This window comes from Anopheles ziemanni, chromosome 3 (assembly GCF_943734765.1).
Source record: "Anopheles ziemanni chromosome 3, idAnoZiCoDA_A2_x.2, whole genome shotgun sequence".
NCBI lineage: Eukaryota > Metazoa > Arthropoda > Insecta > Diptera > Culicidae > Anopheles > Anopheles ziemanni.
Genome location: NC_080706.1, coordinates 75,299,920 through 75,312,906, shown reverse-complemented (window position 1 = coordinate 75,312,906; position 12,987 = coordinate 75,299,920). Strand labels below are relative to the sequence as shown.

Sequence of the window (12,987 nt, the reverse complement as noted above, 5' to 3'; positions counted from 1 at the left end):
GGAAGATCGGCTTGCTTCGGAAGTTGACGAACATAAGGTTAACCTCTAGCATGAGCGTAGAAGAGTATGTTAACGAGCTGATGTCGACTAGCCACAAGCTTGCTGCGATCGGATTTCAAGTAGACGATTCCTGGATGGTAGCATTGCTTTTAATGGGATTACCGGATCATTACGAACCAATGATCATGGGGCTGGAAGCATCAGGAGCGAAACTTACGTCGGATGCGGTAAAGGCAAAAATTCTGCAGGACGTGAAGTGTGATAGGAATCTTGATGGCAGCATGAATAACGAAGCATTGTACATAAGAAGAGAGTATAAACCAAAGGCGCAGTATAAGAAAAGGAGCGAAAAGACGTGCTATAATTGTAAAAAGCCTGGACATTTTGCAGCCAAGTGTCCAATGTCTGGAGAAAAAGGAAAATCAAGTTCACTATGGAGTTCGTTTGCTAGTGGCGATGCAAACAGTGAATCTTGGTATTTTGATTCCGGAGCAACTTGTCACATGGCAAAACCGAATCAACATTTTAGTGATGAGACAACGTTGCAGCAAGCGATATGGACAGCGAATAATGGCAGCATGATGGCTATAGCACGAGGTACAGTAAAATTAGAAGAGAATAACGCTAACGTATATGAAGTTCTGAAGGTACCTAATTTGGTTACGAATCTATTGTCTGTGAGTGCAATATGTAAAAAAGGGCACACTGTGATTTTTACAGCAGACAAATGTAAGGTTATAGATACAAATGGAAAAGTTATTGTATCTGGGAAAGAAGAAAAAGGCCTTTATAGATTGCTACAACCGAAACAGACCGGAACACCGCATGCTACAGGACAAAACGAAGAAACTCAGCCAGTTTTGAGACGAAGTAGTCGCCAGCGTAATTGTCCAAATAGATACAATGAGTTTGTAAGTTACAACACCATTTCAAACCATCCACCGGAAGAAGATATTCCGCAGAGTTACGATGAAGCTATGAGGAGACCTGATCGTGAAAAATGGATCGAGGCAATGAAGCAGGAGATGGTATCCCTGAATGAGAACCAGACGTGGATGATCACCGATTTACCAAAGGGTCGAAAAACCATTCGAAACAAGTGGGTTTTCTCCATCAAGCGAGGATCTGATGGAAATGTGGACCGGTACAAGGCGAGACTAGTTGTTAAAGGATGTTCGCAGAAACCGGGAATCGACTATGAAGAAGTGTATGCTCCTGTAGTGCGATATTCAACTGTCCGATACCTGATGGCACTTGCTACGAAGTTTGATATGGATGTGGACCAGATGGATGTGGTTACCGCATTTTTGCATGGAGAACTAGGTGATGAGCAAATTTTCATGGAGCAACCCGAGGGGTTTGCAATTCCAAATGGAAAAGTATGTAAACTGAAGAAAGCGTTATACGGTTTGAAGCAATCGAGCCGGGTATGGAATGCAAAGTTGAATGAAGTACTGCTAGAATTTGGCCTACAACGATCGAAAGTTGATACTTGTTTATATTGGAAGATGAATGAAGATAAAATGCTGTTCGTAACAATATATGTTGACGATCTGTTAATTTTCACGAATGATAATCCTTTGAAGAAAAGACTAAAACAATTTCTAATGCAGAAATTCAAAATGAAGGATTTAGGCACAGCATCACATTGTCTTGGCATTCGAATCAAGAGAGATCGAAGTGCAGGAATATTATCACTAGATCAACAGTTATATATCGAAGAGATTGTTAGGCGATTTAGAATGGTCGACGCAAAACCTGCAACAACTCCCATGAATCCTGATCTTAAATTGGAAAAGTCAATGTCACCAAAGAATGACGCTGAAGTTGAGGAAATGAGAAGTGTACCGTTTAAAGAAGCAATTGGATGTTTATCCTTTGTAGCGCAAATAACTCGACCTGATATTGCCTTTGCTGTGAATACTGTTAGCCAATTTTCTTCAAATCCCGGAAGACAACATTGGGAGGCTGTGAAGAATATAATAAGATATCTGAAAGGTACAGCGAGCAGGAAATTGCAGTACAGAAAGGATGAAAGCGGAGAATTGGCAGGATATACCGATGCTGATTGGGGAGGAGATCCTGACAGTCGCAGATCAATGAGTGGATACGTGTTTATGTTGCAAGGTGCAGCAATAGCATGGGGCGTAAAGAAGCAACCAACAGTAGCTCTTTCATCTTGCGAAGCAGAATACATGGCTCTCTCTCGAAGCATTCAAGAGGCAATATGGTGGAAAAACCTTTGTTCGGAATTCAGCGATGTAGGAACAGTTCTGATTTACTGCGACAATCAGTCTGCAATCATCATCGCTAAAAACGGATCGTATAACCCTCGGACGAAGCATATAAGCATACGCTACCATTTTGTGAATGAAAGCTTAGAAAATCAAGTGGTGAAACTCGAATATGTATCGAGTAAATTACAACTGGCCGATGGATTCACTAAGCCTTTGCAACGGATGAACCAGGCTAGGTTTTGTAATAGTATAGGAATCGTGAATTAGGGAGGAGTGTTATAGTAGACATAGGAATAAGTAATTCACGATTACTATGGCAACGATAATACTATATATAAGCAGTGCATCTGCTAATAAAGATCATTCGGTTAAGGAACCATTCTGCAATAGAATCATGTTCTTTTTCCTGTCCATGACACCGATCCAGGGTCCCGTTATGCCTTGATGAATAGCAAATGTTTATCAATCCATCATTTCAGAAAGTTTGTTGCACGATAACAAAGTGCATTTTTATTGAGTCGTATTTTCAAGTGGTTTTCACTATTACACTATTTTTAGTGCCATTACGCTATACTGGAGAAACCCCCTATTTTCATTCTGATTCAAATCAGTGTTGCCACATGTGGTAGCGCCGGTTGGAAAAATCGACCCATGAGCACCGATTCTCACCACCTCGACGGCGTGGGCTCGAATCCCAACCGAGACCGGACCCTCCCCTGTACGAGAGGACTGACTATCCACGTACAACAGGGAAACAAGTCTCGTAAGCCCTTAACGGGGCAGGCATGACCAAGAGGTCGTTACGCCAAGAAGAAGAAGAAGAAGAAGAAGAAGAAGAAGAAGAAGAAGAAGAAGAAGAAGAAGAAGAAGAAGAAGAAGAAGAAGAAGAAGAAGAAGAAGAAGAAGAAGAAGAAGAAGAAGAAGAAGAAGAAGAAGTTTTAAAGTTTGAGTATTGGCTTCCGATTGAATGAAAAATAGTGTTGTGTGAACGTGGTTCCACGAACTCATACGTTCAAGAGGACTTGAAGCACCGCCAATTTACACTATTGTTCATTTTGGTATAAAGCTAAGATAAGTAAAAGGGCATAATTACTTCAGCCAACTGATTGTTGATCATTTGTAATATTATTTATGATTTATAGCAAATTTAAAAGAAGTAAAATAACACACAACAAATATAAAAGTATGATTCATGCCTCTTAAGTTAAAAACACACTGAAAAGAACCTATTTTCATAAATCCAACCAATGTTTCGTTTTGGTCCGCAAACCTATTTTGGGAGGTAATGCGGCCCGCGAGGTCAACTGAGTTTGACATCACTGCTGTAGACCATAGTTTTAGGCCTGAAAGAAAGTGTGTTTTCAGTAAGTAATAACTACATGAAACAGAATGCAAGTATATCTATGCCGTTTCCTTTGCGTCGAATGTCAATTCATAACAGTTTTAAAAGTTTTGAAGTTAAGAGTTTTTAAAGGTTAAAGTAGGGTGGAACGAAAAAATAAACGGAAAAGAAATCAGCACATACGTTTTGGTCATTTTTAAATAAACATCCTGAGAAAGGGTAAAATAGGAAACTAAATTCTTTCAATCATACTTTAAAATAAATAGTGTCAATTGTAGCTTAAAGCATTCGTCTCAATTAAGTATGGAAATAAAGTTCACCAAATTGTTACACCATTTTTGAAAATACTTACGCTGTGATGTTTACTAGGTTAGTTGAATTCAGAGTGGTTAAATTGAATATTATATTTGTGACGAACTGGTTTTGCGACCAAATGGGAAGGTGCCTGCTCGCGTGCGTTGTCGTTGACGAACCGCGACGCCTTCCCGATTCCTTAAGCGTCCTTACGATTTTCGCTTCAATGCGTTCAGTTCCGGGCTGGTCTAAGCTGGATATGGAGGAAACGCAGTTTAACGCGAAATTCTAGGCTAGAGAAATCAGACGTAAGCTCCTTAGGCTCGAGCTTAAGGCTTTCAATACGTTCAGTTCCGCGACGGTCTATTCTTGAGAAGTTTAGTTCCGCGGCGGTGTAAGCCGGAGAAGGAGGAAACCATATCAAGAAATTATAACTCTCTTATAAGAAAAGGCCTTACAATCGGTTCAGTTCCGCTCCACTTTAGGATTTGACGCTTGGTAAAGAATAAGGCGTTAAGTCCTTGCTTCACGAGTCTCCTTGAGAGAATGTCTGAGGACATCCACGAGTCATTATGAGCGTCTTGGAACGAAACTCGGATTTTATTCAAAATTTAAATTGCTTGAAATAATTCTATTTTCCATCTCGAACGAAACCTATCGTCCGTCCGTAACAATATTCGAGCCACGTTGTTACTTGATGTGTTATACCCTTAGTGGTAGAAGGTGGTACTTAAGGGATGACCAGGAGTCCGTGGTCAAGACCAACGCGATCTCTTTCTCGCTCATTTTTCCACGAGTCAGAATCTATGCAAAATTGTGTCACTGTTTTTTATGTAATATATCAATAGTATTAAACAACGAAGAACACAAAACTTCATTATGCTTATGAGTATTACACCGAGTGTCCCACCCACACATGCTCTACAATAGGAAGGATACGACGCAAAAAAAAGAGTCACCTAGTGTCGGTTTGTTTAAACTGCTGGAAAGCTCTTGCGCTTCAGCGAAAGCATCCTTCGATTCAAAGCTTTTCGAATCGCGTGGTCAATCGATTTCCAAATCCGTCCAATCGAATGACGAAGCGGAAAAGGTTGCTGTTTTTCATTTTTCGCTTTTATGTGCCATCGATACGGCTTGCTTTAGTGCCCAGTACTCCCGATTTGGGCAAGGTGTGCGAAGAGGGTTATCTTATCGGGTGCGCGAAGCGCAAGATCAATAAATTAATCGCGCTAAGGCCCGCGCAGAGAGGGAACCGGTGGTGATCGATAACAAAGTTCAGCACGGAGCTCCGGCCGGAGCGTGCGGGCACCAGGAATCGAATGGGGTCTAGTACGGAGGCTACCATCCCGCCAGGCGGACGTTCCGGACGGTGAAAGCGAGAAAGCGAACACGAGTTCAGCAAACGGGCAGGAAAGTTACACAAGGTAAGTGTGGGAACGTGGGTGCAGGGAGTGTTGTTGATTTGCATGTGCGACCGTGGCATTGAACGCTGGGGATGCTCGGCTGTGGAATCGGTTGGAGATGGCCGCACTCGACCTTCAGAAAACCAATAAACGGATGATACGTAAGTGCTATTTCTGCTTCTTGTCTCGGACAGCTTATCGCGCAACTTATCAACACCGATAATGCCGGACATCAGGCCCCTGTCTGCCGCGCTGGCAAAGAAGGCCGCGGACGAGCTGTTCGAGAAGCCGGAGCGGTTGGAAGAGGATCTGGCCGCGTTGCGCGCCTGGCTGGCCAAAAGCCCGCACATTAAGTCGCGCACCGATGACCAGTTCCTGACGATGTTCCTGCGCGGCTCCAAGCACAGCCTCGAGCGGGCCAAGGAGAAGCTGGACATGTACTACGCGGTCCGCACAGCCCTGCCCGAGTTGATGAGGAATCGTGATCCGGAGGATGTCAAGCTGAAGGAGTTGATCCGTCTTGGCACCGCTGTGCCACTCCCCAATACGGTTACGCCGGACGGTCCCCGGATCATACTCGTGCGGCCGGGAGTGTACGACCCGAGCAAGTATACCATCCAGGAGGTGTTCAAATACAACACCATGATGGCCGATATTATGATGAAGGAGGATGACAACCTGATCATCGCTGGGCAGGTACTGCGACGAGTTGATTTGGGTACAAACGCGTCCAGATTAATATGTTTCCCTATTTACAGATGGGAATTCTTGACCTCTCCAACTGCACCATGGCACATTTCCTCCAGTTCAGCCCGTCGTTCGTGAAGAAGGCCACCATGTGGAGTCAGGAGGGATCGCCACTGCGTCAGAAGGGATTCCACTACGTCAACACACCGAGCGGTTTCGAGGTGGTGTACAATATGTTCAAGAATTTCCTCAACGAAAAGAACCGGTCTCGGGTAAGTCCGCCGAATTAGAGGCGATCGCTTGATGCATTGGTACTGACAGGCCTGATCGGTTTTCAACGCAGCTGTTCGTGCACGGAAGCAACCTGGATTCGCTATACGAGCACATACCGAAGAAAATGCTGCCAGCCGAGTATGGCGGTGATGCCGGTCCGGTTCAGGACATCGTGGACGCTTGGGCGAAGAAGATCCTGAGCTATAAGCCGTACTTCCAGGAGGACGAACAGTACGGCACGGACGAGAAGAAGCGCCCGGGACGTCCGAAGAACGCGGACAATCTGTTCGGGCTGGAAGGTTCGTTCCGGAAGCTGGAGGTGGATTAGGGGTCGTAAACTCAAGGCGGCACAACAGGTGACAGGGTTACAATGTGAAGGTTTCAATAAAGTTCACCCGAGGGAAAGTTTATCGGAGATCATTAATCGGTTGGGTTTCTCGATTCTTCACCACTTCTTCGTGGAACTACATCACTGCTTCATTGAACAAGTCTTACAGCGTAATCGCTAGAGTTTACTTGGTAACTGAAGTTGTATTCTTCAAAATTGTTACCCACGTCGACAGTAGGTTAGGATGTGCTCGAAACTCCCTCGAATAAAAACGTTAAGTATTTCAAGAAGTATTTCGGATCGCTAGTCCTCTTTGGGAAAGCTTGCTGCAGAGAGTCGTGTCCAGAGCACTATCCAAGAAGAGGTTAACTGAATGTTGATTGAAATCAAATTAAAAAAAGGTCGGGAATTCCGATTGCTCCACCGAACAAAAGGTACCTCTCAGCGAAAACACCGTCGGATGATAGCGCACAATGCAAAAAGTTGCTTGATCATTCCCTACTCCCTTTCCTATCTGATAAGATAAGCAGGGGCGCGAACGGCGATTGAATCTTGAGCAGTGATCCATCGTCGAGCTGTTGGGTTTCACTTTTTCCTACCTGGCTCGAGGTGCAAAGAGTACCTCTAGTAGCGGTCAGACTTCTTCCGTGCTAATTTCGTCCACACTGGGAAGCGACGGAGAGCAACGAGTTAGTGGACGTTTAGTGCTAGTCTCAGAGGTCGAGCTTATCAGCGCCATTGCGGACGGTCAAGACCGTCGCAACGCGGCCGGTAGCTGTCAGTAACGAACAAGCGTTTGCCAGCGTCCGTGTCGGGTGTGCCTCTGCGTCTAAGACGAACGAAGGCATAATGGTGAACCTCCGTCCAGTGTCGCAGGCCCTGCACGAGAAGGCCAAGCGCGAGCTCAACGAACGACCGGAGCGTATCGATGAAGATCTGGCAGCCCTCCGGCAATGGCTGGCCCGAACACCGCACATCCGGGCCCGCATCGATGACCAGTTTCTAGTGACCTTCCTGCGTGGCTGCAAGTATAGCCTCGAGCGGGCGAAGGAAAAGATCGACATGTTCTACAGCGTGCGGACGGCCATCCCGGAGCTGATGCGTAACCGGGACCCGGAAGCGGCGCGCATCCGAGCGATCATACAACTCGGCGTGGGTCTACCGTTGCCGCAGACCGACGGCCCCGACGCACCCCGGATCATGCTCATCCGACCGGGCGTGTACGATCCGAAGCAGTACAACATCGAGGAGGTCATCAAAGTGAGCACCATGTTCAACGACATCATGATGCTGGAGGACGACCATATGGTCATCGCCGGTCAGGTGAGAGTCGGGCACGTACGCCTGGGTGATCTTTGGAACTGGACGTGCGCACTAAGAGAAACTTCTAGGTGTGACAGATATCGGCGTTCCGTTTCGTCAGTTCCATGAATGGGCCTTATCAGACGTCGAGTCGCGTGTTGTCACCCAACACGGTCTGGCGGCGTTGTGTGCGAAATTCCATCAGGTGCTGTACCTCACCACGGCCAGGGTTTAGCAGCTGCGTTAGTGTGCTGTGCGTTAGCCCTGTTTGGCTTTTGTTTTCGCTATCGTCAACGCTTTGTTCGGTGCAGATAAGAAAGGAAGTGGCCACTACAGTTTGGTTCTTGTGTATACAAGTTGTGCTGTTGGTGCGAGTGGTGAAAACTTCAGTGTGGCGATTCCCTAGTGGTGTATTTTGTTTAGACATTCGATGAGTTCATCGCCATAAAATGATGGTTGTAGATCCGTGAAGATGAAATGACATCACAGAGATAATATTTTCTATACCCCTTCGGATAATCTAGATGAAAAATAGTTCCCAAACTATTGTAAACCTATGTTTGATTCTTAGTAAAACGATCCTCAATCTATCTCCCCATCCAGGTAGGCATTCTGGATCTTGCGAACGTGTCCACAGCCCACTTCCTACAGTTTACTCCCACGTTCGTCAAAAAGATGACCATGATGAGCCAGGAGGGATCGCCACTGCGCCAGAAAGGCTTCCACTACGTCAACACACCGACCGGCTTTGAGACCGTGTTCAATATGTTCAAGACATTCATGAGCGAGAAAAATCGATCGAGGGTATGTTGTGGAGAATTAGGATTGATGAACGAATTGTTATTTAACGTTGCTTCCCTTATTTTCTATCATAGTTATACGTTCACGGGAGTAACCTGGAATCCCTGTATCAGCACATTCCCAAGCGACTGCTCCCGAAGGAGTACGGTGGCGAGGGTGACTCACTGAAGGACATAACCGCCGCGTGGGAGAAGAAGATCCTCTCCTACCGGGAGTACTTCATCGAGGAGGACCAGTACGGGACGGACGAGCGGAAGCGAGTGGGACGGGCGAAGACGGCGGAGTCGCTGTTCGGGATGGAGGGTTCTTTCCGGAAGCTGGAGGTCGACTAATATCCGCTCTCGGAGGGTGAATACACTTGGTTTCGATGGGCAAAAAGGCTGAGGTTCGATCGAAATGAATCAAAGGTCGAGGAAGATGACTGGTTCATTATGACAGCGGGTGCATTCTTATATTTATACTAAGCCTTGCAGCTTGATCTTGAGTGGTATTATTCGAGTAGCAGTTAACCTCTGGGGCTCTAATAGGACGACACCGAACTGGTGGACAATTCAAGCAATATAATTTTTTGAGAATTAATATTTGATACGAGGAAGAGAAATAGAAAACAAATATGACTGTCGAAAAGAGTTCAGCCTTAAAAAAGCTTCAGTGTATATAACCACTTGTTAGGCTAATAGAGACCAGCTTTATTAACATGCCCGTTGATGGCTGTGAACAACCAACCAATCGATTTGTCTCCGTACTCATATGAACCCATCCGAAACGGCCACGGTACTACCGGCAGTGGCCGACCTGTCCGTGTCGGGCCCGAGCACGACCTTCGCCGCCAACGTGGAGGAACCTCCATCGGTGGTGAACTTCAGCTGCGATATCTTCGTGTCCTTCGATGGCGTGGTCGGTTGGTTGTCCGGCTGCACCGGACACACCAGCCAGCCGGAAAGGTTGGCCAGCTTCTCGTTCATACCACACGGTGCCCTCGGCTGCAGCTTCCCGATCGTCATGATCGGTACGATAGCCCCTCGGGGATGGTTGGCGTCGCGGGGCAACTTTTTCCCCCCGGCACCCCTTCCCGATAGCGCCGGAATGAAGAAGAACCGGGCGAGACGAATTTTGCGGAATGCCTTGCGGAAGTTCTCGTTCGTGAGACCGTAAATGAGCGGATTAAGGGCGGCGTTCAGGAACATCAGGTAGTGTGAGACATACCAGAGGATTTCGAAGTCACTTCCAATCTGAAACAAGAACGAAGAGGGGCCACTGTTATCGACAGTTCCGATGCTGGTAATTACTGACGTGTGAGAACCTGATTGACATTGTCGTTGAGGAAGCGATTGTAGCGTATGAAGACGAGCGTTGTGAAGGGAATCCGCAGCAGGACAAACACGATCAGCACGATGAACAGCGTCTTGGCCACCTTGCGCTTGTAGGACACCGAGATCGGGTGCTCTTTGCGCAGAACGCGCCGCTCGTAGCGATCCAGCTTCAGGAAGATCAAGCTGTAGCAGCAGACCATCACCAGCAGGGGAAACCAGACGAGGGCTCCGATCAGCACGTGCCAGTAGCTCGGCAGGAAGGTGGTGTTCTCGGCGCAGTACGTCTCCAGGTAGTTCTTCCACTGGCGCTCCCGGTACGCCCGGTACATGCTGAGGGGCAGGGCGAGCAGGAACCCGCACGCCCAGGACACGACGATCAGCACGATGGTGCCTCGTTTGGTCAGCCGGGAGCGCTTGGGGAACACGATCGCCGTTAGCCGGTCGTAGCTGATGGCGCACAGGCACAGGACGGAGGTGATGAGCAGTGAGCCTAGGAGCGAAGTTATAGAAGGTTACAGTTACGGGTTGAATGAGGGTATTGCATTAGAGCAAGGTAAGATGTGGCAATATGTACCTTTTCATTAAAAAATAGTTATGCTATTTGTTATGTTTCTTGTAGGCGTTAATATTAGTGAGCTGATGCAAATGAAATTGCATTCAGTGTTGATTTGAGAGTTAAAAAAAACAGCAGAGAACATATGTGTTTATAGCCTTAAAGAAATAATTAAATAATCCAGCATATTAGTACAACTTGTTTGGAAAATATCAAATGTTTATCCTTAATTTACTACGGAGTGGGAAATTTATCTTTTGAACACTCCGTAGATGATCAAAGAACATTTCATACTAGAACAAACGTCGCTATTTTATTTATTTCGTCGTAGACCTATGATTTTATTCCACTACAACCAGTATTGGTACTAGCACCAGTTACTCTCAGAGCACTTACCCTATTTCTATGTAATTAAGTTTATACTGCCCCTATGTTAGTTTTAAAATGAATTTGCTTAGCCTTAGAGATCCAATTTTTTGCCAATAAACTATTTTAACAATTAATTCTCACTGACCGAAGCACAAACTCGCGTAGATGAAAACTAAGCATTGGAGTCCATTCAAAAAATATACCCGACAAATTATAATGCTAAAAACTACCGAAAAGTAGAATAAAATGAAAAATCGCAAAAGCTAACTTCAACTGAGATTTTTTTGACCACGTCCAAATTCCAATATCAATGAAATTGTTTATAAAGTAGAACATAATAAGTTTTCATTTTATACTGTATTATGTGTTATCGAAACTGAATGTGATTCTACTCTACATATCCCGGGGAATATTACTCCAGGTCACGATGTTTTAGTTTTCGTCTCCACAATAAGACTGCAATGAGTTTAAATCAAAAGCCTCACGGCCACGAGAGGCGAAAAACTTTTTCAGCACTCACTTTTTCGCGACAATGAGTGCCGAAAAAGTTTTTCAAAATCTGTGGATGGACCACGAAAATGGTAGCGAAAAAAGGGTGAAAATGTTTTGACAGCTCAAATCTAAGCAAACTGTTCTGCCGTGGTGCGTATTATCACCGAGTCTACCAAATATTTAACGTTTAATTGATAACGTAATCAAAGAATTATCAATTTCATCTAAAATCTTCAGATAGCAGACAGTGTTGTGAGTGTCCTACCATAAAGAGCCCGGCCACGGTAAACGTCGTGAAAACGGTGTTGAAGCGAAAAAAAACCGGTTTTTTTCGGGTGAAAATTATTTTTCAGCTGTCGTGGCCGTGAGGCTAAAGAAAAAAAATGGAAACGAAATTTTCAATAATTTTACACTTATTTACCTAACTTTTTTTTATATATCAACGCAGTGAAATTAACACAGGGCATATGAGTCACGTAGATAAACACATAAAATGTGTAACTTTTTTTTTATGTGTCATTCAAATACAAACTTATCGGCTGTCTCCACTTTCCCGTAATAGTTGAATTGATCCTATTTGTCCTTTCTTCTCTTCTTAACACTAGAATTGATTGTTTTGGAATCTTACCCGAATGGTTTTTAGTGGTCTTTTTTAGTGCTCGTTTACAAATGCTAGAACATTTCAATTTTTTAAAATTTATCATTTGAAAAACAATATATTTGTTGACTTTTGTCGATTTTAGTGTTTTGATGCTCCACTTCATCATTCCGTTAGCTCGGTGTAAAACAAAAAATATCGGGTCGGATTTTTTTTCAAATTTTATATTATCAAAAGAAAAAATGTAACGAGTGCTCTAGGAAGCTAATACATTCAGCCCCCATAGAAAAATAACTTCATACTTCCGAGCAAAATTACTGTGACCTCTTGACAGACGATGTATTATAGAACGGCGGTGAGCCAAACCCGAAACACGATTTCTAGCGTTGTCCTCTGGCGTTACCATTGCGCCATGAACTCCTCCGATTTATTCGAGTATTAATTCCCAAGCTTATATTTCCCAAGACTACATAAATAATCGACCCTCTTTTGATAATAAATACTTCCAATTTGCCCAAATTCAACTTACCCTCCAGGAAACCCTCAGTGTTGCAACCGATCGCACCGAGCACGTAGTTCTGGTAGAAGTCGTGGAACATGAACATCAGCGGGCAGACGAGCAGCGTGGCCAGATCGGCTACGGCCAGGTTTGCGATCAGCAGGTTCGTGGGTGTCCGCAGTGCGCGTATCTCGACAATGATATAGCAGAGGATTGCGTTGCCCAGCACGCCGAACAGGATCACCGGCAGGAAGGTGACCGTCTTCAGTGCCACCTCCCAGCCCGGCTTCAGGCGCCAGATCTCGCGCGGATAGTCGTACACCGTGAAATCCATCTGCGCAGCGAATATCGGCACAACAAATGTGTTAAGCTAAGGTAATTTACTGAATGTACAACTATTTATACAGACACAGGTTTGGTTTACCGATGGCAAATCTTCCAACTGTTTCAGCTTGATCATGATTGCGAGCAACGTCTGTTCGACGATGTGTAGCAT

At 45.1% G+C, this 12,987-nt stretch overlaps 3 protein-coding genes across 3 annotated transcripts; 2 read left to right on the top strand and 1 right to left on the bottom strand.

The window, feature by feature from the left end:
* Positions 1–5,498: 5,498 nt before the first annotated feature.
* On the top strand, positions 5,499–6,564 carry LOC131287916 (retinol-binding protein pinta-like). Its single transcript, XM_058317009.1, has 3 exons — positions 5,499–5,972; positions 6,035–6,235; positions 6,307–6,564. The coding sequence occupies exons 1-3, from the start codon at positions 5,499–5,501 to the stop codon at positions 6,562–6,564; spliced, it is 933 nt and encodes a 310-aa protein (XP_058172992.1).
* An 849-nt stretch (positions 6,565–7,413) lies between these two features.
* Positions 7,414–8,999, top strand: LOC131287934 (retinol-binding protein pinta-like). Its single transcript, XM_058317029.1, has 3 exons — positions 7,414–7,887; positions 8,470–8,670; positions 8,742–8,999. Exons 1-3 carry the CDS (start codon positions 7,414–7,416, stop codon positions 8,997–8,999), a joined length of 933 nt encoding a protein of 310 aa, XP_058173012.1.
* Positions 9,000–9,413: 414 nt separating this feature from the next.
* On the bottom strand, positions 9,414–12,987 carry LOC131285470 (somatostatin receptor type 5-like). The gene is made up of 4 exons (XM_058314327.1): positions 12,916–12,987; positions 12,522–12,825; positions 9,971–10,470; positions 9,414–9,899 (listed from the first exon to the last, which is right to left on the bottom strand). Exons 1-4 carry the CDS (start codon positions 12,985–12,987, stop codon positions 9,414–9,416), a joined length of 1,362 nt encoding a protein of 453 aa, XP_058170310.1.